Raw genomic sequence first — 25,117 nt, forward strand, 5'->3', positions numbered from 1 at the left:
GGCTCCTCCTGCTACAGACCGAGACGGAGCTGGAAGCCAGTAGCGACACAACACCTCGTAACAACAACCCGAATATCAGCGGCTTTCCGTCCGCAGTTTGCTCGTCGGGGTCGCGTTAGGAAAAGAGAGAGAGAGAGGCGGCGAGGAGGTTGCAGTTTGGGTCGAGAAGGAAGGAGGGTGGTTAAAATTAGAACGAAGCAAGCGGGGCCGGTCGAGGGGAAAAAAAGAATCGGCTCTATTTTTTTTCCCAGCCACCACAAACCAACTCCCCAAATGAACTCCGTCAGAGCCACCAACAGAAGACCCAGGCGAGTGTCGAGGCCGCGCCCGGTGCAGCCCGAACGGAACAACGGGGAGCGGGGTAAGTCTTGTCTCGGTGGGCCGCGGCCCCCCACTTCAACAACCAACACAACCGGGTCTTGAAACAAACATGGTAGGGGCGGAAACAAGCGAGTCCTTATTTAGCGGACGCTCTCGTTTGCCTCCGAGGGGGACGGGGAGGCTTCCTCTGACGCGGTGAGCCTGCGCAGGAAACGCCGAGGCTTCTGGCTCTGTGGCTTAGGCCAGGCCGCGCTTTGTTTGGCTTGAGTAATGTGAAGCTAACGCCGCTAGCAACCGAAGCAGCTAGCTTAGCTATAGCTTGGAGGTTGGGGAGGGGAGTTGGATTCTCTCGTTACTGCGCACCGAGCCGGACGGACGGACATTATTCGGGACGGGTGTTCGGGGCAGCTGACATTAGCCAGAGGGTGGGGGGCCCCCAAAAACCAAACGACGACTCGACTTCGGGCTGCCGTTTGAAGCGGACCTCTCGGCCGTGGCATTCTCAGCTGTCACTCTGACGGTACCGAGGGTGTAAATCTGCGGCGTCTTTGAACTGCCATGTTTGGGGTGTAACGTTTACAAAAACATTAAGCTAGCTTGCGACGTGTGGGTTTAGTGTTTGTGTCCATTTTGTATGTGTTAGTAGTGGGGGACCCGGACCCCCTCCTCTTTCCAGACAACGGAGCCAGCCAGCGGGTATGAACCCAGAAGCCCCCTTCCCTTCCTTCCTTGTTCACGGTGTTTGCTAGCTCCGGCTCCATTTGTTTACACCGCGGATTTAGCGAGCTACGCAGTTTGAGTTTTTTTAGCCATTAGCCAGATCGACCCCAGTCTGCGGCCCTGCCGTGGCTGCAGACCTCATTTTGACAATGGCACGAAACACAGGGGGTTCCTTATTTTAAGGGAGAAGAGCTCAAGGGCCCAATGACAATTTTGTCCAGTGCTCTCTACATGTTAAGGGAATAATTGGACCCACTGCGCTGGTAGTCCATCTGCCATTATCAATCACCAACCTTTGTCTGTCTTCAACAACTTACACACAGTGCCGGTCGGCCAGCCTCTGCATGTTGTACGAGATATTGTTTAAAAGGACTGTGACTGCAATGAGAATGTCAGCTACCCTGGGACCTTGGGTTAATTTGCATTTCCATAAAATCCAACAAAGAAAATGGTTGCAGAGGAGAAATTTAGGTTAGTCGTTGGTGGGCTAAAGATGTGGGCTGCTTTTAAAAATAATTAGTGGGGGTTGCAAAGGTAGTATCTTGCGTTGTCCCCATGTCATTTGAGAGTAGATGTAGTAGATTCTGTCTGAACCTGAGAGGTGCAGCCTACATGGGATGTGGATATGCATTTGTGTGTGTGAGACACACTGTGTGTGTTTGTGTGTGCACGCGCCATGTTTGGCCTTGCTGCAGTTCTGTGCTCTGAAATGTATGTATAGAATGTGTTTTGCCTTCCCCTCCAGATGAGGAGGCTGCTCCTGCAGCAGCTGCAGCAGAGATGGCCGTGGAGGAGTCAGGTCCGGGAGCTCAGAACAGTCCGTACCAGCTCCGACGCAAATCCCTGGTGCCCAAGAGAACCGCTGCTGCCTCTGCCACTGCCTCTGCCTGCCCCAGCAAGGGCCCTATGGAGGTGAGCACTCTTAAATGCAGCTGTGTGTTGTGTATCAGCGGGCACTACTGCAGTGTGAATTTATTTAGTTCTCTCTGTCTCTCACTCTGTGTGTTTGTCCCTTGTAATGTAATTTATGTTGTGTGCTGATTGATCTTGTCCTCAAATGGAGGAGCGATTTTGTGTCTGAACAGTAAATGCCTGAGCGTTCGATTTTGTGCTCAAGTGCTTGGCTTATGGATGTGTGTGTTTTGTCCCTCCGTTTTTTCTTTTGCAGGGAGCATCCACCTCATCCACAGAGGCCTTTGGGCATCGTGCCAAGCGGGCACGGGTGTCCGGAAAGAGTCATGACCTGCCAGGTGAGTGTTATCTGTCTAAAAATAATTGCCTCATTTGTTTTTTTTTGTTTTTAATTGAGTTATTGATTTTGAATTACCGTGTGCACTTCTGGGCGCCATGCTGCTGTTTGTACGTATATTACCTTGATTATTACTCTGTGTAATCATAGCCTGAACTTGTTATACAGTATGTGCAGTGCTATAGGCCCTAGGGTTATGTTGAAGTCGTGTAATTTGCATTAAAGCTAGTAGTCCTGTTACACTCTGTGTTACTTGAAGGCTCTTTCATCGTAGCCTGATCTGGCACAGAGGCTAAACTGTCTTGTGCGTCTTTGCCGCAGCAGCCCCAGCAGAGCAGTACCTACAGCAGAAACTCCCAGACGAGGTGGTGTTGAAGATCTTCTCCTACCTGCTGGAGCAGGACCTCTGCCAGGCAGCCTGCGTGTGCAAGAGATTCAGCCAGCTAGCTAATGACCCCATCCTATGGTCAGTATCCGACAAGAGGTCAAACGGCCCGTAAGCGAAAAATGCGGCACCTTTGAATATATATATTCTTTCAGGAGACTTTTATTTTATTTCGACGTCAGGCCTAAATGGGTTAAGAGCGTCTGCTAAAGGCCTAAATTGTAAAGCCTCCGGCCTATTGCTTTTCAGCCATGAAACAAAAAAGTGCATCATGTAATGCTTTATGTTTTTATTTTTCTAACAATAGGAAACGTCTATACATGGAGGTGTTTGAGTACACGCGCCCCATGATGCACCCCGAGCCGGGTAGGTTCTATCAGGTCAGCCCTGAGGAGCACGAACACCCAAACCCTTGGAAGGAGAGCTTCCAGCAGCTGGTCAGTGGCCCCTCATATTGTTTTCATGATTATTGACTGTGGTTACATTGTTTGTATTGCACTTATATGTGTGTTCAAGAGTTTGTGTAATTTGCATGGTGGCTTCAAACGGAGCTTGAAGTTGAAACTAAAGCCCAGGCAGATCAATTTGAATACTGCTCATCAAGTGTGCTTGTAATGGTTAATGCACTTTATCTACATATGTTGGCAGCTGTATCCAATATGGTCACTGTTTTGTATGTTAATTTTACTTGTACATTGTGTGTTGTAGTACAAAGGTGCCCATGTGAAACCAGGCTTCGCAGAGCATTTCTACAGTAACCCTGGCAGGTACAAAGGCAGAGACAATATGCTGGTAAGTCAAATGATGTCATACTAGGCAATACCGGCTCAGACTTTATCTCGGCATTAAAATGCACAGCCAACAAACATCTGATAGCGTCTTCCAACTGTATTTCTATTGGGGCTACACAAGATGTTGGTAAAGTATTGCCAGAGCTTCTCCTATATAGCAGGGGCAACCTTTATGACATGAAGTGCCGTTTTTCTATGCTCTTGATGGTCAGTGTGCCAACATTGCCGCTATGTTGAATTATGACACCACATCAAAATCCAACAGATGTTTTGTCCATAAATATAACATTTATTTCTTCTTCTGGACCATTTTCTTTAACATCAGGACATTGTAATGATCATTAGAAGTAATGCACCCATCTCCCTGACTCCCTCTCCCAGTCACAGTTTCCGTTTGAATGAATGTAGAATTGTGTGCAGGATTTGCATGTATTTGAGAGAGCTTAATTTATGTTATTTTAAAAGGAAAAATCCTCTCTCACACTTATACCAGTGTGACAGTGTTGTCTGCCCCTGCTATATAGGATAACATTGGCGAAGGCATTGACGGTGAAAGACATATTGTACAAATCACTCATAGATTGAGTTGAGGTTCCTTGTGATGGTGCTGTGTGACATGTATGCATGTATAATTAATTCCAATTTGCTTTTAACACAAAGCACAATCATTTTTCTTTCTGTTCACTACCTACGTTTCTATATTCTCTAATCTAATGATTGTATTCTGATTGGTAAATGACTACAAAAGACCCATTTATACCTGCTGCGAGGGCATTCATTGCCATGCATCCCAGATTTTCTGGCCGCACATATGGTGCTTTATGCGTTGTTGAGTACACCGACTGCACATGATGTGTTAGAAGAAATGACTAATGCTCTGTTTGAGATGAGATCGGTCATCAAATATTATGTGACAATAAAGGAACTTGAACTTGGAAGTGATGTTCATTGGCAGGTTTGTTAAACGATGAGATGAAAGACTCCAAGGTTTAAAGGAATTTATTAGAATCTGAGGACTTCAGAGAATGACATTCCTGCACAGAAATAATTGACACGAAGTGCTGGTTAGCTAGGACATTTGACTTATTCTCACAATGGCCTTCAGTTGTCTGGAATAAAGTCATTAGATTATGCCCTATATTGAGTGCAGCCCGCGCTGCTGTTGCTTTTGAACACATCTGCAGCCACTATATTGTATTATGAACAGAACTGCGTACACATCAGACGTCCCGATGCCGCATGCATACGTATAGATGGGGTGTGATATTCCAGCGCTGATGCATGCATACCTCATTTGCCAGTCTAATGCACTACAAGGATATAAAAGACAATATTACAAGTTTACAACCACGTGTGACTCACCAATTTGCACATTACAATTGCATTTGTATTTTATTTTAGCACTGCAGCCTGACATTTCCATAAATGAGATGCGTGTTTGTTTATCCATGCCCTGACATTGAGCGTGTCATTTTGTCTTTCAGTACTATGACACCATTGAGGATGCTCTGGGTGGGGTGCAAGAGGCCCACTTTGATGGCCTGATCTTTGTCCACTCTGGCATTTACACAGACGAGTGGATTTACATAGAATCCCCCATCACCATGATTGGAGCAGGTAAGCACATCTACTTAGTGAGTGTGTTCATGTATTTTTGCTGTCTGTGATAACCGTGTTTGTCCAAAATCTTTACTTTTCAGGGAATTGGGAGGTGGGGGGGGGGGGGACCTGTGTTCCAATGAATTCAATGTAGTTATTGTGTAGTAACAAGCACTTCTTAAATACTTTTATTTGGTTTATTTATAAAACCCACAGATTGACTTAGGTATAGGGGAAAAGGCCACATTTTTAAACGATATATATGTTATTAGGTAGGTCATTAATTTATGAACAAATGAAATATGGAGATACAAGGTTTCTGCCTGACAGTGACGATATGCGACCACTGTCTCTAGAAGAGGATAGACAAACGGCTTGTGTTTGGTATTGATGATGTCGTCGTCCCCCCCCCCCCCCCACACACACACACACACCCCCCGTAGCACCCGGTAAGGTCGCTGACAAGGTGGTGATCGAGAACACCAGAGACTCTACGTTTGTCTTCATGGAAGGCTCGGAGGATGCCTACGTGGGTTACATGACCATCAGGGTAAGCACAAACCACACTGTTTTCGCCATCTTTGATTTATTCCTGCTTTTTCTAAACGGCCTGTAGGAATTGCTGCATACTCAAAAGGCCTTTTCCTTTTCGTCCTGTTCCAGCTGTCCAGTGTGCAGATATTTGGTCACACAGTGAAACCGTTGTGTAATTTATTTTCTTCCTGTGTCTGTCTCGATTGCTTTGTTTACTGTTTTACCTGACGGTTTCAAAAATAAAGATAATCAAATCAAAGAAAATCTAATCAAATCAAAGTTTATTTTATATTGTACAATGGAAGATCTCTGCGATTGTACTGTAGTCCTTTGTGGATGCGCTACATGAACACTGACTAACATCTCTAGACAAAACCTGGTGGTCTGTTAGTGATACACTGTCTAATGAATGCAAATGAAACCAGCCAGGTTGCATACATAATATATTTTGTACGAGTATTTGGTCAACTAGAGGCAGGGTGCGCGGACTTCTTATCACTGCCAAGGGTGCTCAACACACCCCCCCCGCCACCAATCGCTCCCGAGTCGGGTGCTCGACACCCCACCCCCCCCCCCCCCCCCGCCACCAATCGCTCCCGAGTAAATGGATGGACGTGAAGTCATGGGTGCTTTGAAATGACCAAGGGTGTCTGAGCACCCAGTAAGTCAACGCCCCTGACTAGAGGTACAATCGCAGTAGTTCTTGACACTCGCTCCTTGTAGTCTAAAATGGCAGAAATGACTGAATCGTATTTTGCATGGTTTGATTTGCATGGTAGGTGCTGTGCTTGGCTAGTTAATTAATTAGTTAATTGAATAATATGTTAGTTAATAGTTGTATAGCTTCAACAAACTTGTCTGTGCAATGATATGGATTTGGTGCAATGGTTTGGTTTTAGAAGTGTCGCAGTCTCAGTTTCAGCCCATTTTGTGTTGACAACTTTTATTGACTCTCTTGCGAGGTAAAAGCTTTATAATGGGCAGTAATATAAGCTTATGAGCCCCACTTCAAACTCCAGTGTTGGCAGGTTGGCTACAATGAGGCGGTTTGATATGGACCTGAATACATTTACAACCATAATATCATCTCGGAGACACAGACATTTCTACATTCTCAGTTGGCCCGGGGCCTGACGGTTTTCCTTACTGTAGAAGTTCAGGTGATGTCATTTCTGAATTTGATTCTGATATTGGGCTCGTCTGGTAGTAGGGCAGCACATTATGGTCATATTCTAGTTTCATGTGTTTTTTAGCGACCTGGTGTGGAATGAGATCAGTCTGTTTGTGGTTATTGAGATTGAACGCTGGCAGAGCAGCAATATCATGTTTTCCCTCATGTGGATGCTTAACCCATTTTGACCTGAGATCAGATTCTAAAAATGTCTTCTACATCCTGACAGTTTTCTGAAAAAGCTATGTTTCTATGTCAGTCGATTTTTCAAAAATAGCAGACCTACAAGCTCGTACAGACCTACAACCAAAAAGGTTTTTTTTTCCCTTCCCGAAACCGAATCCAATACGCATATCTTGCATATATAGGTGGATATCGAGTACTGATCCGATAGTCGATACCAGTGTGTAATTTAAACCAATCTAAGACAATGCTTCTCAATGTGGGGTCCAGGGACCATCTGGGTTCCTTGAGGCTGGAATGGACCGTTACAGGTCTGTAACTTACGAGTCCATTTGGTTTCATTCATACACCGATTTAGTCATTAAACACAGTGGTTCCCAACCACTGGTACTAGTACCATTAGTGGTGCTTGAGCCCCCCCTCCCCCCCTGGTGGTACAGGTGGTTCTTCTGACCAAGCAATTGGTTGAAATGGTCTCTCCAGCCGTGCTGACTGTGCATGACGGCTCACCTAGACGTTAATAGAAGGTTTTTGAGGACGGATTAATCCCATTCGAAATATTATCAGTTGTGCTGATTAGAAAGAGTCTCGTCGGAGTAGCAGCAACATTGGCATAGGAATGGAACAAAAACTAAACGATATATATATATTGTTTTTTGGGCGGGAACCTCCTTTTAGTGTTTTAAGCATTGTTATACTTTAGCTGTTGAAAAATAGCAGATCTACAAGCTCATAGCGCGGCACCGAGTGCAGCGCTATGAACTTGTAGGTCTGCTATTTTCGAAAAATCATGAGAATGTGGCGCAAGATCTTTGAATATGAATGAATGTCAGGATTTAGAAGACATTTGTAGAATCGTCTAAATGGGTTAATAGCTGAATAGGATGCGGCAGGTCTATGCTCTTGTATTTTAACATCAGTTATTATGGTGGTACTTGGTATAAAAAGGTTGAAAACCCCTGATTTAGCACACACTCTTAATCCAGAGTGATTTACAAGAACAACACATGGTAATACATCAAATGCATAGGAATAGGCATCAAGGATCATAAGCAAACTGAGTATACACTATAGAGTGCCATGTCTAAATGACATACGTTTAGCCTTTGCATACGCTTGTAAGGTCGTTGAGGCTAGTGCTATGGCAAGTGCTACGGGCTAAGATGTCTGAAGATTTGAGTTTTCAGGCTACGGCGGAAGTTTGGGAGTGAATCTGCAGTTCTGATTGCAATCGGAAGTTCATTCCATAGTTTTGGAGCCAAAACTGAGTTATGGGCGGTATTAAACGTACACATTCCATTAATAATTGTTAATTTGCAGACTTGCACCTACAAGTAAAATGAATGAGTGTAAAACAGTTGTGCAATGTCAACTGAAACAATCAAACTGTCTGTAAATGAGATTTACAATTGCGCGTGGTGTTGAAATGGCATAGACTGGCATACTTGCCGAGCAGTATCGGCAGCTTTGCCACTACAGGTATTGGAAGCTTTTCCGATACTGATTACTGAACTCTGTTCTCTGTCTGATCCATGCGTTGCTCCTCTCTTCCTGCAGTTCAATCCTGATGACAAGTCTGCTCAGCACCACAACGCCCACCACTGCCTGGAGATCACGGTTAACTGTAGCCCCAACGTAGACCACTGTATCATCCGCTCCACATGTACAGGTAACGCAGTGCACTCTCTTTTTCTTAACTAAATTTGACTGAGGGACTGCCATTGGATTTTCGGTTGTTCAGTTTGACCCACCAGTTTTGGAGATATGGCTTATAGAGTAATGTCTTGCAGAAAACAGCGAGTTGAGAAAACAGGCTTGAAAGGTTCACTTCTATGGTCTCTAACATTACACCTAGCTACATGTTTGGGCATTTATTTCATATTTACATGATTTCAGCTCTGACACTTATTTCAGACATGCTCTAGTATGTGTAGAGTCTGCCTGTGCTATTAACTCATTTAAAAAAAAAAAAAGGTTTTCTCCTCTGGTGAAAAGCTGATTTGCGCGATGGCAGTCTCTCAGTCAAACCTGGTCACATATCATTTACATATAGCATAATAGGCAGCAAGGCTCTTCTGTGAGGAAATGGGACAAGAAATGACAAGGCATTTTTCAGCCAAAGGACCGCTTAGCAGAGAGAAATGAAGCAGGTAGCCCACACTACATGAAATTATGTGTTGCATATATTTAAGTTCTTCTTAGAACGCTTCATATACTTGTATGTTGCGATTAATGTGTGTTGTCAGACATTTTAACAACTTAGACCGTCAATACTTTGTGAACTTGACATTTCACTCTTGTGTATATGGTCTACTATTTATTTTCCCTCTACACCAAAACCATTTGGCAAGAATAGCTGATGAGGTGTTCTGGTGTTGTGAGCTTGTAGATGTGCTATTTTGGGCTAAAATTCTCCTCAGAATATAATGGTGATAGGGTTCAAGTGGTTAATGCAAAGAATCACACAAATATTTGGAGACCCTCCTGTAGTAACTTAAGACTCCTGAAATAGGGCATTAATTTATGAAAAAAAACATAGATTGCAAGGTTGTTGCACATTATCAACAATATGCTTATTGTTGAGCAATATGTGTTACTGGGGCTGGGTTGCACCAGCTGAACATAACTAGAGTCTCTAGTTGGGGTGTAAAATCTCTAATAGAGCTTTAGTTCAAGTTCATCCGGTCTAGTGAACACGGGAGTAGTTGGGTACTGAAACTCGTGTCTGTAGGTACTATACATGGCATACCAAATCACAATGCAGATTTCTGTGCATCATTTGACACTTGACTCTGGCCTGCAGCATGTAGTCTAACTATTAGCTTAAACAAATGGCCTAAAGCTCAATGATCTTAACTGTGTGGCTGCATTTTACTGCAAAGGATACTAACCTTGACGTGTCGTGCAATGTCTGTAAATGGGGCGGCATGTCAAATGTTCTTGTGACGCTGGGATTATACTTCAAAGCAGAGGGGGATGCTCCGTGTCCATGGATGCCGTCAAGCGGTTTCAGGAATGGACCTTAGTGCTGGGCTTGCGGAAATATTTAGTTGTTACACTAACTATTTTGTGTACCCATGTCTAGTCTTGGAGGCCACTATGTTTGAACCAGAGTAATCTAGTAAGAGTAATGACACAAAAGGTTGACTCGCATTGTAACAATGGAATGCGGAAGTGCTCATTCTATCTCAATGGGATAGTTCCAGCTATAGGAGCAATGTTTGGAACTATAGCCCATAGGCACCCACTTTGCGGCGAGATCAAAGCGTGTCACCACTCTCTTACTAGATTACTCTGGTTTGAACTTAGTGTGAGGTGGTGCAACCGGCCTCTGTTACCCCCGGGGAGTGCCAACAATGTCAAATTTGTATCTTAGAGAAAGTTAAACTAATCTCAATGTAAAATAAGACTATTAATCCTCCGCCAAGCATCCCTACGAGCCGTTTCCTCTCTGGTGAATATTTTTTAAATGTCTTTCCTGTCTCTCTTTAGTGGGGTCAGCAGTGTGTGTGAGTGGTCAAGGGGCCTGTCCAACCATCAAACATTGCAACATCAGCGACTGTGAGAACGTTGGCCTGTACATCACAGACCATGCACAGGTAAACACAATCACACCGTTTCCACATGCATGCATGCACACAAACAGAACACATGTCATGAAACCTTGTGCCAGTTTGGAGTCCTACCCCATAGCCGGTATGTGACATGGTCACAGGCTGGCCAGTAGCCACGTGATCTCAGGGATCCACATGGGAGCCACGCATGTTCCCATGATTCAGATTTCTTTTTTTTGGGGGGGTTGATCAAGAGCACCAGCCAGCAGGCCCAATGTGTATTAGAGACGTCTGCAAGTCATGCTTACAAAGGAACAGGTAAAACTGGCTCTGGGGGCGGAAAACACATGCTTGATCGTTAACCACAAACACTTTACATACACTACTTTAGTAACCACACCGACACGTGCTCTTATGTAACATGTAAACCCTGTCTCAAACTGTTGCAGGGTATATACGAGGACAATGAGATCAGTAACAATGCACTTGCGGGCATCTGGGTGAAGAACCATGGGAACCCCATCATCAGACGTAACCATATCCACCACGGCCGAGACGTGGGCGTGTTCACTTTTGACCACGGCATGGTAACTACAACCACTTCCTACGTTATTATTCCTTTGCTCATCATCTCAAATCAGTGTTAAACCCCCGAGTTCTACTTGGTTGCGTGCGGGTGTCGTGCACCAGCAATGGCTGCTCTGCTCTTTGTGTGCAACACCGGCGCGTAACAGTGTATAAATCGGGTTATATTCTAATCCCTCTTCTCTCCTCGTCAACTCCTCTCTGTGTTTTCAGGGTTATTTTGAAAGCTGTAACATCCATAGGAACCGCATAGCAGGCTTCGAGGTGAAGGCCTACGCCAACCCCACAGTGGTACGCTGCGAGATCCACCATGGCCAGACGGGAGGCATCTACGTGCACGAGAAGGGACGGGGACAGTTCATCGAGAACAAGATCTATGCCAACAACTTTGCCGGAGTGTGGATCACCTCCAACAGTGATCCAACGATACGGTGAGCACACTGGAGAACACAACACTCCTGTTACGTACTCGCTGTGCAGATACGCTAACGGCACTTGGCTCTGGTTATGGAAAACTGGGAACACGGCATGGAATGACTAAATGGCATGAACCCAATTGACACAATTGAGTGCAAAGACAAGAATGTGTTTAAAATGTGTATTGCGTATCACAAGATTACAGAGGTAGAAGAGTGGGTGAAATAATCTTTGTATAAGCTCCCAACATTTTGTTATTAAAGGGTAAAGACTGTAGTGAAGGAAACTGACTGATAACTAGAATCATCAAGTATACATGAGGTGCAGGGTCAAAATGGAAATAAAATGAGGCTCACATGCTTCCTGTGCAAGTAGGGCACATTTGCCACTGAAAGAGTAAGTCTCTTGGGCAGGCGAGAGGAGTAGAACAGTTGCAGGCTTGCAGCAGATATCAAACGTAATCTGTGATAGTGCCAGTGAAGCAGCAGTAGTCTTATACCTCATGTGATAAGGCCTGTGTTATGACCTGTGTCGTCAAGACTGACATGATGACAGGGCTCTGCGCTCGTTGGAACAGCGTGATGGTTGGCATGTGGAAGCTGCTTCATAGTCTGTAATGACTTTTGATGATACATGGGTATTAATGCTTGCCTGGCTATGGCAGCAGCACGAACAGATGCATTGTGTACTTAACAGGGAATGGAAGATTTATGTATAATTTTATGTGAGTTGAGTTATTGTTGTAGCTAGCCCAAAGCAATACCTACACATCGAGCAACAATGAGCACAGTGCAGGTTTCATAGAGGGGTGTTAGTTACTTGTAAATCCATGGACATAATGGGACATTAAGTCACCGACAGGCTACAGCCAGCTCTAATGGCAATGATGCCTGATGAATGAAGCCAGTATAAAATACTGGATCTCTTTACAATATTGATTGCTGGCATTTAACCTGATATTAGACCGGTATGTGTGAGACAAATTACAACAAGACAACGAACGTTATGATTGCATCAAGAAAATGTAACTACCGGTACTTAAGCCTACTTACTACGCTGTGGAGTGTGGGCGTAGATTTGTCTGTCCATTCTTGCTGCTGTTCTAGCTCAATATAGATTTACCCAGACAGATCAGTCGGCCGGAGATCTCTGATCATCTGGCTACGTGAGACTATAGGCCTCTAATGAAAAATGCCCAAAATAGGGATGCCAACTTGAAAATAGATCATGTTTGTGGTATAATTTGTGGTGTTCTGTACCAGAAGAAGACTGCAGAAGACTTATATTTTTTCTCCCTTTCAACCCAAACTGTTTGCATCTGTTCCATGGCATTCAGTTGTTGTTGTTACTGTGTGTAATGACCTCTGTTCGTTTGTTTGGTCTATCCAGGGGTAACGCCATCTTCAATGGCAACCAAGGAGGCGTGTACATATTTGGAGACGGGCGGGGCTTGATAGAGGGTAACGATATCTATGGCAACGCCCTAGCGGGAATCCAGATCCGAACCAACAGCTGCCCCATCGTACGGCACAACAAAATCCATGATGGACAACACGGCGGGATCTACGTGGTAAGTGGCCGCCTCTACACACAGACGGATAACCCAATAGTGGTAACCGCCTCTACACACAGACGGATAACACAATAGTGGTAACCGCCTCTACACACAGACGGATAACACAATAGTGGTAACCGCCTCTACACACAGACGGATAACACAATAGTGGTAACCGCCTCTACACACAGAAATATGTCTACAGAGGCTGCCTGACGAAGGTACAGTGGGAGTTTGTTCCACGCTGTCGGCCCATAGAAGCAAAAAGCTGCTTCCCCGTATTTTTTTGGGCGGTTTGGGACATATTTAGGCAGGCAGTCATGTAGGTAGGAAGGTGCGAGACCATTGAGAGCTTTATAAACAAGTAAAATAATTTTAAAATCAATCCTAAAAACAACCGGAAGCCAGTGCATTGAAGCCAAAACTGAAGTAATATGTTCTCTCATCTTAGTTCTAGTTAAAACTCTGGCTGCTGCATTTTGGACAAGTTGTAATCTGTCAGTTGTTTTCTTAGGCAGTCCAGAAAAAAGTACATTGCAGTAATCGAGCAGAGAAAAAACAAAGGCGTGGATTAGCATTTTTGCATCGTCCACTATGTGCTGTGCGTCCTCTTTTTCCTTTCTCTGTCCAGTGTGCCTTGTAATCCAACATGGTGCATGGTCCATCACATTGGAACAGTGATTAACGATTGGTTTTCAACGCAGGTTTGTCAGTGGAGGGTTTTCTCTGCTGTTCTATAGCCCCTACATTACATTTAGATGTCGAGAGGTATTTGGTAGGTGGAGATCTAAAAATTGTCTGGCTGTGTGAGACTAATAATAACGGCCTGTCTATGATGTCACTCATCTATGGCTTATACACATTTGGGGAAGGCCTCAGCCGGAACCCACTGCTGGCATTGACTTTCATTAGAAGAAATTCAATATTTAAAAGTGTGTGTGTGAAAATAAAAATATGACCTACAGACTTATCGATACTAGCTGCCTACAAAGCTACACTGTCCTGAATATTTTCAGTTTTAACTAATATTGGGCTAGATTTTTATTAAAATGTGGTCAGTACGTCAGTGCATTCAGCACTGTTTAAAACCCATTTTGGGCGGGAACCCCTTTTGGTGTTAGCATTATGTTATGCTTTAGATATTGAAAAATAGCAGATCTACAAGCTCATAGCGCGCCACTCGGTGGAGCGCTATGAGCTTGTAGATATGCTATTTTTGAAAAATCAAAGAACGACTGACAGAAACGTAGCTTTTTCAGAAAACTGTTGGCGGTCAAATACATTATTTTTGGGCTTTGCATAAAAGGGTTTGACAGCCACCCACTGATGTACAACATATGTTTTTCAGAGAACTGTAGACTTAGAAGAAATGCTTAGGTCTCAGGTCTTAATAGGTTAACTGTTAATCTGTTATGGTTTGTGTGTTTTCAGCATGAGAAGGGCCAGGGGGTGATTGAGGAGAATGAGGTGTACAGTAACACGTTGGCTGGGGTCTGGGTGACCACCGGCAGTACCCCTGTCCTCCGTAGGAACCGCATTCACAGTGGCAAGCAGGTAAAACACTCTGGCTGTACACTGATCATTTGACGTAAACTACATGATGGATCCATGTAAACGATGTTATTGGAGGAAATGTTTCGCCATATCTTTTGAACCCTTGTATCAAGCTACCACACTGATATTTATTAACGTCTATTGTGGGCATAGTTGCGAACGCAGTGAGCCACTTACTATGACAGCAGGGGCTGAGTGTCTGTGTGTGTGTGTGTCACGCTGTGTGGTGTCACGCTGTTACACCACCGGCCCGCCACCAGAGGGCGCAGCTGTGGCACGCACGCACGCACGCACACACACACACACACACACACACAGGGCGCAGCTGTAGCACACACACACACAACCACACACACACGAGCTGCGTTCGCTTCACGCGTTTGCGCGTCTTACTTGTTTTATTGCGAACGCAGTGAGCCACTTACTATGACAGCAGGGGCTGAGTGTCTGTGTGTGTGTGTGTCACGCTGTGTGGTGTCACGCTGTTACACCACCGGCCCGCCACCAGAGGGCGCAGCTGTGGCACGCACGCACGCACGCACACACACACACACACACACACACACAGGGCGCAGCTGTAGCACACACACACACAACCACACACACACGAGCTGCGTTCGCTTCACGCGTTTGCGCGTCTTACTTGTTTAAAAAATAATCTGTTTGAGTCGAGTTCCTTACAAGAGTCACACTTTATTGTCACATCAGATTACAAGTAACATGGGTAAAACTCTTGTTTGTGCAGGCTCATTATTGCAGTTAAAAGAAAGTGCATAGTACATGACTAAACTACATGGTACAATATGTATGCATATAAAAATAATTCGGTTCAGTCACCAGTCCTAGTTGTTCAGCAGTCTAATTGTTGACAAGTAGAAACTGTTCAAGAGTCTGGAGGTGCTGCTCTTGATGCTCGTGTAGCGTTTGCCCGGCCGTGGACGCGGAAGTGGTTTGAACAGGCTATGGCTGGGGTGATGGATGTCCCTGATAATGTTTTCAGCCTTAGCCACACAACGTCTCTCGTGTATGGCATCAGAACTATTACAAGTTCCGTATAGTGTATAGCCTAACTTTGTGGTGTTCCCATCCTCTAAAATGTTGTTTGCCCCCCTCCCACACAGGCACACACCCACACAAACAACGCCAAGTCTTGTCACAACTTTCAGCCCTACCTATACTAGTCTGCATGTCTGACTGCCTGTCCTTCCATCCATTGGTCTGACTGCCCTTTGTCTCTGTTAGGTCGGTGTGTACTTCTACGATAACGGCCACGGAGTGCTGGAGGACAACGACATCTACAATCACATGTATTCTGGTGTACAGATACGGTAAGAGCGGATTTAATGCTCTCCGGGTGAATCTATTTAGCAGGATGTTCACCTTGCATTACATTTTAGTTGTGGTGAAAATGCATAGCTGTCTTAATGCTCTCCCGGTGAATCTATTTAGCAGGATGTTCACCGTGCATTACATTTTAGTTGTGGTGAAAATGCATAGCTGCCTATGAAACACAGTCTGGAACGTAATGAAGAAAAGAGAACTAATACAGAAGGCGTTGCTACCTTTTTGCAGGACGGGAAGCAACCCAAAGATCAGGCGCAACAAGATATGGGGCGGACAGAACGGAGGCATCTTGGTCTACAACTCAGGTGTGTTAGTGTGTGTACATGCATGTGTGCATTCCTTATGACACACAAGATTTGGATGTACGTATGTGTATATACACAAACACACACACACACAATTTATGTAGGTGCGTCATTGGCATAATGTAACCTTGCATCATGTCTGTCTGAATGGTGGCAGGTCTGGGCTTCATCGAGGACAACGAGATCTTTGACAACGCCATGGCCGGGGTTTGGATCAAGACGGACAGCAACCCCACGCTGAGACGCAACAAGATCCACGACGGGAGAGACGGAGGCATCTGCATCTTCAACGGTGGCCGAGGTAAAGACATCTCCGTTATCATCTACAGCAGGGGTTCCCAAAGTGGGGTCTGGGGACCCCAACGGTCCCTGAGGGAGTTCCAGGGGGGACCCCAACTAAATGATAGTTTGGAACCAAATGGCCCCCTATGGGTCTGTAAACGGGTCCATTTGGTTCCATTTGTACACTCTCAGAGTTAAATTAACATTATTTTACAATATAAAGTGGGGTCCCAGAGATAGAAATGCCATTAAATGGGGGTCTGTAATAATATGCATGTCAAACTGGGGGTCCTTGAAATTAAAATGGTTGAGAGTCACTGCTAGAGACGTAAAAGTCTTGTCTTATGGGGGGTCCCTGGTGTATATTTTCTAATATGGGTCGTGCTAATGAGTGTCAATTTGGGGGTCCTTGGCATGAAAGAGTTTGGGAACCACTGATCTACAGCAGGGGTGCCCACACTTTTTGACTTGAGAGCTACTTTCAAAATGACAAGCTCAACAAGATCTACCCACCAAAATAAATAATATCGAATTGCTGAAAATAGTTAAACAATGTACCTGAGGGGGCTTTGGAATAGCGGCAATGGCATTACATATAAGACTAACGCACTTGGAATGGGAAATACAGGGGGAAAACTTTTAACTGATACTGATGTTTGTGATACAATACTTGGAAACAAAGTGTTGCATTGTGGGTTTGAGCTGAGGCCCTTTTTGATAAAGTCAATCAAGTCACCTTAATTCAAGTGGCAGATTTATATATTTTTATTTTGCATTTACATAATTTATATTTTAGGCCTTTAGGGCAGTGATTCCCAACCTGTGTTCTGCGGCACTTTAGTGTGCCGTTTGATATATCCAGGTGTGCCGCCTGATTTGTCAGAAAGTAACACTTAAGTTAGTGTTACTTTCTGTCAAAATCAGGCGGCACACTAACCCTCCCCCGAAAGCAATATTATAGCTACTGGGCTGCAGGCTTCCTATTGTTGCGTTGTCACACGTCTAACCAGACGATAACAACAACACGGAACAATAGACTCTAACGACCCTCGGCCATTGAAATCTTAATGCTTAGATGCATGCAGAAGACGCTACATTTCGCTCCCTCCAGAAAGACTGGAGCGCGCAGAGCGCATATGCACGTAGACAGCAGACACATACATGTCCCGACCCAAACACGGAGGAGGTAAAGTAAACGTGACGTTGTTGTGATTAAACATAATGTGCCACGAAAAATAGCTGTCCAAAATAGCTGTCCATAGATGTCCAAACATGATCGCCTCATTCGGCCAACAAAATATATCTCCCTCCCTCCACAGAAGCGCAGTGATGCCTGATTTATTCTTCGTCGTACACGTGTTATGCTTGCATGCTGAAAATGGCTGATCGACAAGCTCACAACGCGTTGCGGACGCAACACGTTGTGAGCTTGTCGATATATGCAGGCTGTGAGAACTGAGACCCTTCACAATAAAAGCATGCAGCTTTCACAAGATGGCCCATAATAAAGACAAGGAAAAGGATTAAGAATTAGGTGGCATTTCACATTGCATATGAGCTATTTTTTTCTCCAAAATGTATTTAAAAAAATATATATATAATAAGGAATTAATTTGGATTAATGGTAATGGATATATTGTAAAAGTTGTCACTTTATTAATCCCAACACTGTATGCATGTGTGCGTGTGTGTACAGTATATATATATATATAAAAACATAATGTATGTATATAGATAGGCCTAGGTGTGCCCCGAGATTTTTAGGCTATGAAAAGTGTGCCCTGGAGCAAAAAAGGTTGGGAAACACTGCTTTAGGGCATATCATGTGATCTACCTGCACAGCCTTTTTGATCTACTGGTACCTTTTGGGCACCCCTGATCTACAGGCTTGTAGATCGGTATTTGCGATTCTGGGGGTTTTCACTAACCTTTTGAAAAATCATCCATCCACCGATGCCTTTGAAAGACACAGAATTGGGGGAAAAACTGCCTTTGTTATGCTCCGTTCCATAGTTATGGGCAGTTGAATGTGGCTCGTTTTTGCCAAAAAGCACCAGAAAGCAGAGAGAATCTCTTGGCATTGTGCTAAACCAGCTGGAAGAAAAGTTGTAATCTTGTGATTTCTGGGTGTACTCTTCTTCGTCCTGGGATCATTCACAGGCTGCGGAAGAGCACCTACTATCGTAAACTACTGAAATGAAATGAGTGTTATGATTTTAGCAGTCAATGAGTTTAAAGTTTTTTGTATTTCTGGATTTTTTTTCAAAATGTCTAATTCATCTGAAAAATGTTAGATATTGTTTAACCTTCTTAAAAAGTAAAAACATTTACTCGCGGCCCATAAAAAATGGTCCGGGACCGTGTTTGGGAAAGAAAATGTTGTCCTTGAAATTAATGTAAAATATCTGTCCTCTGTGCATAGGTCTGCTGGAGGAGAATGACATCTTCAGAAATGCCCAGGCTGGTGTACTGATCAGCACAAACAGCCACCCCATTCTCCGCAAGAACCGCATCTTTGATGGCTTTGCAGCAGGTTAGTTGACCTATCTGTGCCAACCATGGTGACCTGGGTGGGCCTGAGTACCACACATCTGAGGTGGCTAAATGCATGCTCCAAATTGCCGTGATGCATCTGCATGAGCAATTGAGCATTCTTTATGTAGAAAGCATTTAAAGGTGAGCAGTGTTTCTCCTAGCCTGAAGCTGATGCTTTAACGCATGCTTACTGTGTTGTTTGTGCTCTCTTTTGTGGTTATTTGCCTTTTTTGGTCTATTCGTGGCCACCTACTGTACTAACAATCATATTGTGGTGGCCTGCTACACAATAATGCATATAGGGAAACACTGGTGAGAGACCATACCATGCATCTGGCAATACATGTCACAGTTTTGACCATATATTGCATGTAAAAAGACTGCCAATTGATTTGTTTTTGTCTGGTATTCTTTTCACTTTGTGAGTGTGTCTCTCTCATCGTGGCAAATTATAGTCCTGGAGATGAGATGCCTATTCTAGCATAAACTGCCACAGAAGTGGTTTTCAGTACTTGCCACTTGTTTTTTTCTGTGATTTGCCACAATTGCATCACAACTGTGAAACACCCAGTCACTCACGGGGAAAGAAAAGAGTGAGCCAAGTACACTTGACCAGACACTGGTCAATAAAGTGTATGGTTTTTGAGTGGTTAAACGCTGAGCATGTGAGGATAGTTGGGCCTAATAAAGAATAAATAACTTGCTTAATCACTTGAAATTTAGCATTCCTAATCTGAGGGGAGCATTCGGCGAAAATAGCAGACCTACAAGCTCCTCACAACACATTGCATTGTGAGCTTGTAGAGTTTTGGTGAAGAGATTTGGTATAGAGGGGACAAAAGAACAAAGTACAGAGCCAATTCGGTACTTTGGTGTGTACACTACACACTCTGGCATCGCGTCTGGTGTGTTCCCATCCCATTTTATTTCATTAATTCAATATGTATATAATTTTGTGGACGATATACAATATCAATAGGCATCATTTTTGGAGATCACTAGTTTCGCGGGGATCCCGAAATCCACATGCTTAGAATTTATTTTAAGTAAGTGACTAATTTCAGCCCTGCTGTGCTTGACCCTCTCGTCTCATCCTTTCCCAGGCATTGAGATCACCAACCATGCGACCGCCACTCTGGAGGGCAACCAAATCTTCAACAACCGTTTCGGTGGCCTGTTTCTGGCCTCCGGTGTCAACGTTACCATGAAAGGTAAGGATGGGGCTTCTAATTTGCACGAATTGACACCCTCCGGCCCGGTCATAACTACATGCTAACATAAATGCTCATGCTTGGCCCGTGCATTTTGTATATTACACTCTTTCACCGTTCCTTTCACTCATTCTTTTCCCCCTGCTGTCTTCATCGTTCCGTCAGATAATAAGATTATGAACAACCAGGATGCCATAGAGAAGGCTGTGAGCAGAGGACAGTGTCTCTACAAGATCTCCAGCTACACCAGTTACCCCATGCACGACTTCTACAGGTACGCAAGCCTGAATGGTATAGCTCAGATTTATAAAGTGGGCCAATTAGAAATCACTTGTAATGGATCTTGGGATCCACATAAAGTGGGGGTACTTCTGTGAAAGAAAACCCGACTGAAAGAGTGATGTGATATACTTTTCCAGTACAGCGGTGCAGAACCAAGAGAGGGACACATTCACATTTTGGATGTAAACTGTGCAGCTTTTAGCCTTTATTATCGGATTTTAGACCTCCGATATATCGTATTGTGATCTATCGATGCATCCTTAGACAAATGGCAGCCTTTAGACTGAAGACTACCGGTATTTGAATAGTAAAAGCCTCAGATTTATGTGTGGTAGGTGGTAGCAGCTCTGTTTACATGTGCAGTAGGTCTAGAGATCTACTTGGTACAGATAGTAGTCCTTAGGGTAAGTTCCATTGGCTAAGCTTTTATCACACCAGTTCTTGCTGCTGTGTTTGCACATTGTTGTATTTCTCCCAATGGGTATGGGAGTTTTTTTTCAGTCATTGGTCATAGTTTCAACCTAACTTTGGGTGTGTGTAATCTGGGAAGTGTTTCTGATGTCTTGGTATAGAGCGTCGCAGTCCCACCCCCTTTCAGAACGACCAGTTGCCCAGGAAATGAATCCCAATGCATTTTGCCCATAGGCTTTTCTTAAAGTATTTATTTAAAGACTGTTACGCCGCGGACAAAGCCAACTCGGATCGTGACAAATCATGACAATGAACACAATATGTTGGGCCGATCAAATCATTAGAAAGAAGAAAATAAAGGCAGGAGACAACACTTTGTTTTGTTTTTCTTATAAATTATTTGATCGGCCCAAAACATAGTGTTCATTATCATGATTTGTCACGATCCGAGTTGGCTTTGTCCGCGGCGTAACCATCTTTAAATAAATACTTTAAGAAAAGCCTATGGGCAAAATGCATTGGGATTCATTTCCTGGGCCACTCGTCGTTCTGAAAGGGGGTGGGACTGCGACGCTCTATAGTGGGCAGGTAGTTAGAAAGTGTAACCACATTGTGTGTGCAGTGGGAGTCTGTCTTCCCTTGGGAGCGGGGTCTGTCTGTGTCGGCCATTTTTTCTGCAAGGCTGTGTTCACTGAGTTTGTACCTAATCAAGGCTTTCCAAAGTTTGGGGGTCCCTGGACCAGCTGACTAAGGGGCCATCCTGTAGGTTTTCACTCAATGTCACTAATTGTAAAACTGGGTTTTGTGTTTACTTTCTCTCCCCAGGTGTCACACTTGTAATACAACGGACAGGAATGCAATCTGTGTTAACTGCATCAAGAAATGCCACCAGGGCCATGATGTAGAATTTATACGGCACGATAGGTGAGTGCTGGCGTTCTCATTCTCAACAGGGGTGTCACAGTTCTGGGAAGTCATTAGTCTGATTTCACACTCCTTTACAGTTCCATAATCTCCGATCTTTTCTTCCTAGTTTCCCCCCCCCCCTCCCTCCTCCTCCTCCTAGACAATCTTTTGATGGAAGAAACGACAGCGGTTGTCGAACATTGATTAAAAACATTGAACAGTGTCCTTCATGTAGTTGGCAAAATATGTGTGACCATATAACATACAGTATCGAGCAGCACAACTTGCACCAAACTGTTCCTTCAGTGCATGTCTCAGGCTGGTATTGTTGAAGGTGGAGGAGAGCATAGTGTTAGATTTAATTTAATGTAAAAGCCAAAATCACAGTTTCCTCCTTTCGGGGATAATCACCATGACTTTACTGTGACCAGAGAGATGACTATGGCAAATGTAGCCATTTCACAGCATGCTGAGAAATGTCTTGGACACACCAATGTGTCGGGCCATTATCCCATTATGCCTGATTTTTAGTGGTGTAGTTGGTCGTAGCAGATCTACTACACACTAGGTGATGAGCAGAATGTCTCTTGGACCAGTAAAGGTCTACTCTATACTATAGCCATCCATGTTGAATCAATTGCATTTATTTTAATATAACATTTGAATACTTGGTTGATTGGAGTACCCAGGGGTCTTTAACAGGCTAAAAAGTTTAGGGGGAAAAGGAGGGGACCTTTTCCCCCTAAACATACTTGAGACTCACACATCACGTTGTGACTTGTTATCTATTGTGACTGTGGCAGCAGTGGCTCAGGGGTAGAGTGACTGGATGGAAACGGAAAGTTTCCCAGTTCGAACCCGGGCTCCCCCAGAGTTAGTGTCGAAGTGTCCTTGAGCAAGACACTGAACCCCTAATTGCTCCTGATGTGCAGGTTGGTGCCTTGCATGGTTTCCCCCGGCATCGGTGTGTGAGTGAATGGGTGAATGTAATGCACAATCTCTGTAAAGCACCTTGGATAAAGGCGCTATATAAATGCACCATTTACTGTGAGCTTGTATGTCTGCTTGACAGACCCTATACTATGGTTTACTTATGTGATGAAAGTAAAAAAGACAAGTCGAATTGTAGATTTTGAAGAATCGTGTCACTTCTCACAAACAGTCCCTGACCTCTGTGTGCTCTTCACCAGGTTTTTCTGTGATTGCGGAGCGGGAACGTTGTCCAATCCCTGCACGCTGGCCGGAGAGCCCACGCACGACACAGACACGCTTTACGACTCGGCACCGCCCATCGAGTCCAACACACTGCAACATAACTGAATACATGCATCAGACGACAACCTTGCACGACATGACATTCACATACATTGCAAAACATACACACTACACTTGCACACACACATTGACCGACACACATACTTGGTTACACACACCCACACACACCCACTTGCAGCCATAATAGGACCCAGAGAGACTCTGTGTCTGCAGCGCTCTCTGGCCAGGCTAGAGGCTGAAGCGAGGCTGCAGAGGAGAAAGCAAAGCCCTCTGCCGTACTGCAGACACGGACAGATGCACTGCAGTGCCCAAAAGCCTCCACTGGAGGGCAGCGGTGGAGCGCAACGAGAGGGACAGACTTGACAGACTGACCCCTGGTGCAGAATGGCCACATGAGATTCCTCACGCAAGCATTTCTTATCGCGCGGTCTGTCGACGACGACGAGAGCGGAAAACCGGGGCGAGTGTTGTTGGGGGGGAGGGGGTGGGGGGGGGGGGGGGGGGTATGGTTAGAAAAAGAAAAGGAAAAAAAAAAGCCCCTACATCTGGCAGTGTGTGAAGAATCCCCTGGGGGTTTTCTCCCAGGGTATGCATCTGGTCCAGAGGAATTGTCATCAAAAAAAAAAAAGAAAAGAAAAGAAAAAAAAGAAGAAAATTGACTTCCTGCTTCCTCAAAGCTGCCGTCCCCATTGGCTGCCCTCTACGGTTGTAACTAGGTAACGGACGGGCTGATGGAGCTCTCTTACGTGTGGATAAAAGAGCGAGATTTATCGTGTGATGGAGCACTTGGGCTTTTTTAAATATGTTATTCTGATCAATGGATTTGATTTTAATGCTTTCTCATGTAGTTTTGTATTTTCAAGCAAAAATCTGACTGTATTTGAATGTCTTTTATTTTATTATATATTATGATAATTATTGTTCTTTAATTTTACTTTTGGTTAGCGTCTACCCCCCCCCCCCCCCCCCCCCCCCCTCCTCCCCGCCCCGCCCCTGAACCCTACCCCGCCACCCGCCGGCTAGCTGCAGTGACTCGGGCGTCCCAGTGGTCAACTTCTTTCTGTGAAAGAGAATCTCGTTAAACACTAATTAAACCCTCTCTGGTGTATTAGCTTAAAATGGCAGGTGGAGAAACTCCACAGTTGTACAAAGGTGTGTGTGTGTGTGTGTGTGTGTGTGAGAGAGAGATCAGGGTGAGTCTTCAGTGTATAAAAATGTGTGGTAAAACTGTGTGAATGTATATGTTTATATAAGTTCATGCAGTCAGTGTTTTTTCCTGGAGAGGGTTTCAATAGGAGGCGCCAGAGCTCCTCTCAACTGGAACCTACGAGTCTTGTCTGCAGTCCCCCACTTACCTGCCCTCTGCTCGCCCCGCCCCGCCCTATCTCTCCCGTGTATCGTGGTGACTGTGGCTCCTCATGCGGCCTGAATCGTATGCATGTACCATAACATCTAGACTTAATATATTGTGAAGTATTCAATAACCATTATTGTAGATGCTAGTTGGAATTCAAAAAGGGGTTTAATTTCCTAGAAAGACAAAACGACAACAGGAAACTGGTCATTTCTAAGAAAATAAAACTATTAGATCAACGTGTGGTTGTTGTGAGTTTTACATCCCATGGGAGAGAACATTTGTGTGATTATACTGGTCAAGTACGCGTAGGTACTGTTGTTCACGCAGGACACAGCCTATTATTTTATACTGATCTTTACCTCTGTGGAAAAAGGGTTCCTCCAATAAAAAGCTGGACTTGGTTGAAGTCAGTTGTACAGACCTTTTCAGTCTGTAACTTCACATTTCGAAAATGAACATAATCATGCATAATTTGCAAACCTTTTTTCTGTGTTGTATGACTTTTTATTCTAAGACCACATTTTTGTTTTTCTTTGAATGTATGATGTTTGGTCTACATAAATGCCAACTAATTAAAGGAGGGGTAAGTGA

At 44.4% G+C, this 25,117-nt stretch overlaps 1 protein-coding gene across 3 annotated transcripts; it reads left to right on the forward strand.

The window, feature by feature from the left end:
* Nucleotides 1-25,117, forward strand: fbxo11b (F-box protein 11b). 3 transcript variants are annotated; one of them, XM_083787205.1, is made up of 22 exons: nt 1-361; nt 1,787-1,953; nt 2,210-2,291; nt 2,612-2,756; nt 2,983-3,112; nt 3,384-3,467; nt 4,951-5,083; nt 5,509-5,615; nt 8,511-8,622; nt 10,446-10,552; nt 10,957-11,094; nt 11,306-11,523; nt 12,899-13,079; nt 14,496-14,618; nt 15,861-15,946; nt 16,191-16,267; nt 16,425-16,568; nt 18,972-19,082; nt 20,188-20,295; nt 20,461-20,569; nt 21,814-21,912; nt 23,085-25,117. In XM_083787205.1, exons 1-22 carry the CDS (start codon nt 274-276, stop codon nt 23,212-23,214), a joined length of 2,679 nt encoding a protein of 892 aa, XP_083643331.1. In that variant the 5' UTR covers nt 1-273; the 3' UTR covers nt 23,215-25,117. The 3 variants fall into 3 exon arrangements, with proteins under 3 accessions (XP_083643331.1, XP_083643332.1, XP_083643333.1); XM_083787206.1 differs by having other exon boundaries at nt 2,615-2,756; XM_083787207.1 differs by lacking the exon at nt 1-361 and adding an exon at nt 925-1,017.

Source organism: Protomyctophum parallelum (assembly GCF_964188405.1).
Source record: "Protomyctophum parallelum genome assembly, chromosome: 17".
Lineage (NCBI taxonomy): Eukaryota > Metazoa > Chordata > Actinopteri > Myctophiformes > Myctophidae > Protomyctophum > Protomyctophum parallelum.

Coding starts and splice junctions, on each gene's coding strand:
- fbxo11b (XM_083787205.1), top strand. CDS start 274: ATGAACTCCGTCAGAGCCACCAACAGAAGACCCAGGCGAGTGTCGAGG. Junction 11,524..12,898: donor AACAGTGATCCAACGATACG/GTGAGCACACTG, acceptor TGGTCTATCCAG/GGGTAACGCCATCTTCAATG. Junction 14,619..15,860: donor GCATTCACAGTGGCAAGCAG/GTAAAACACTCT, acceptor TGTCTCTGTTAG/GTCGGTGTGTACTTCTACGA.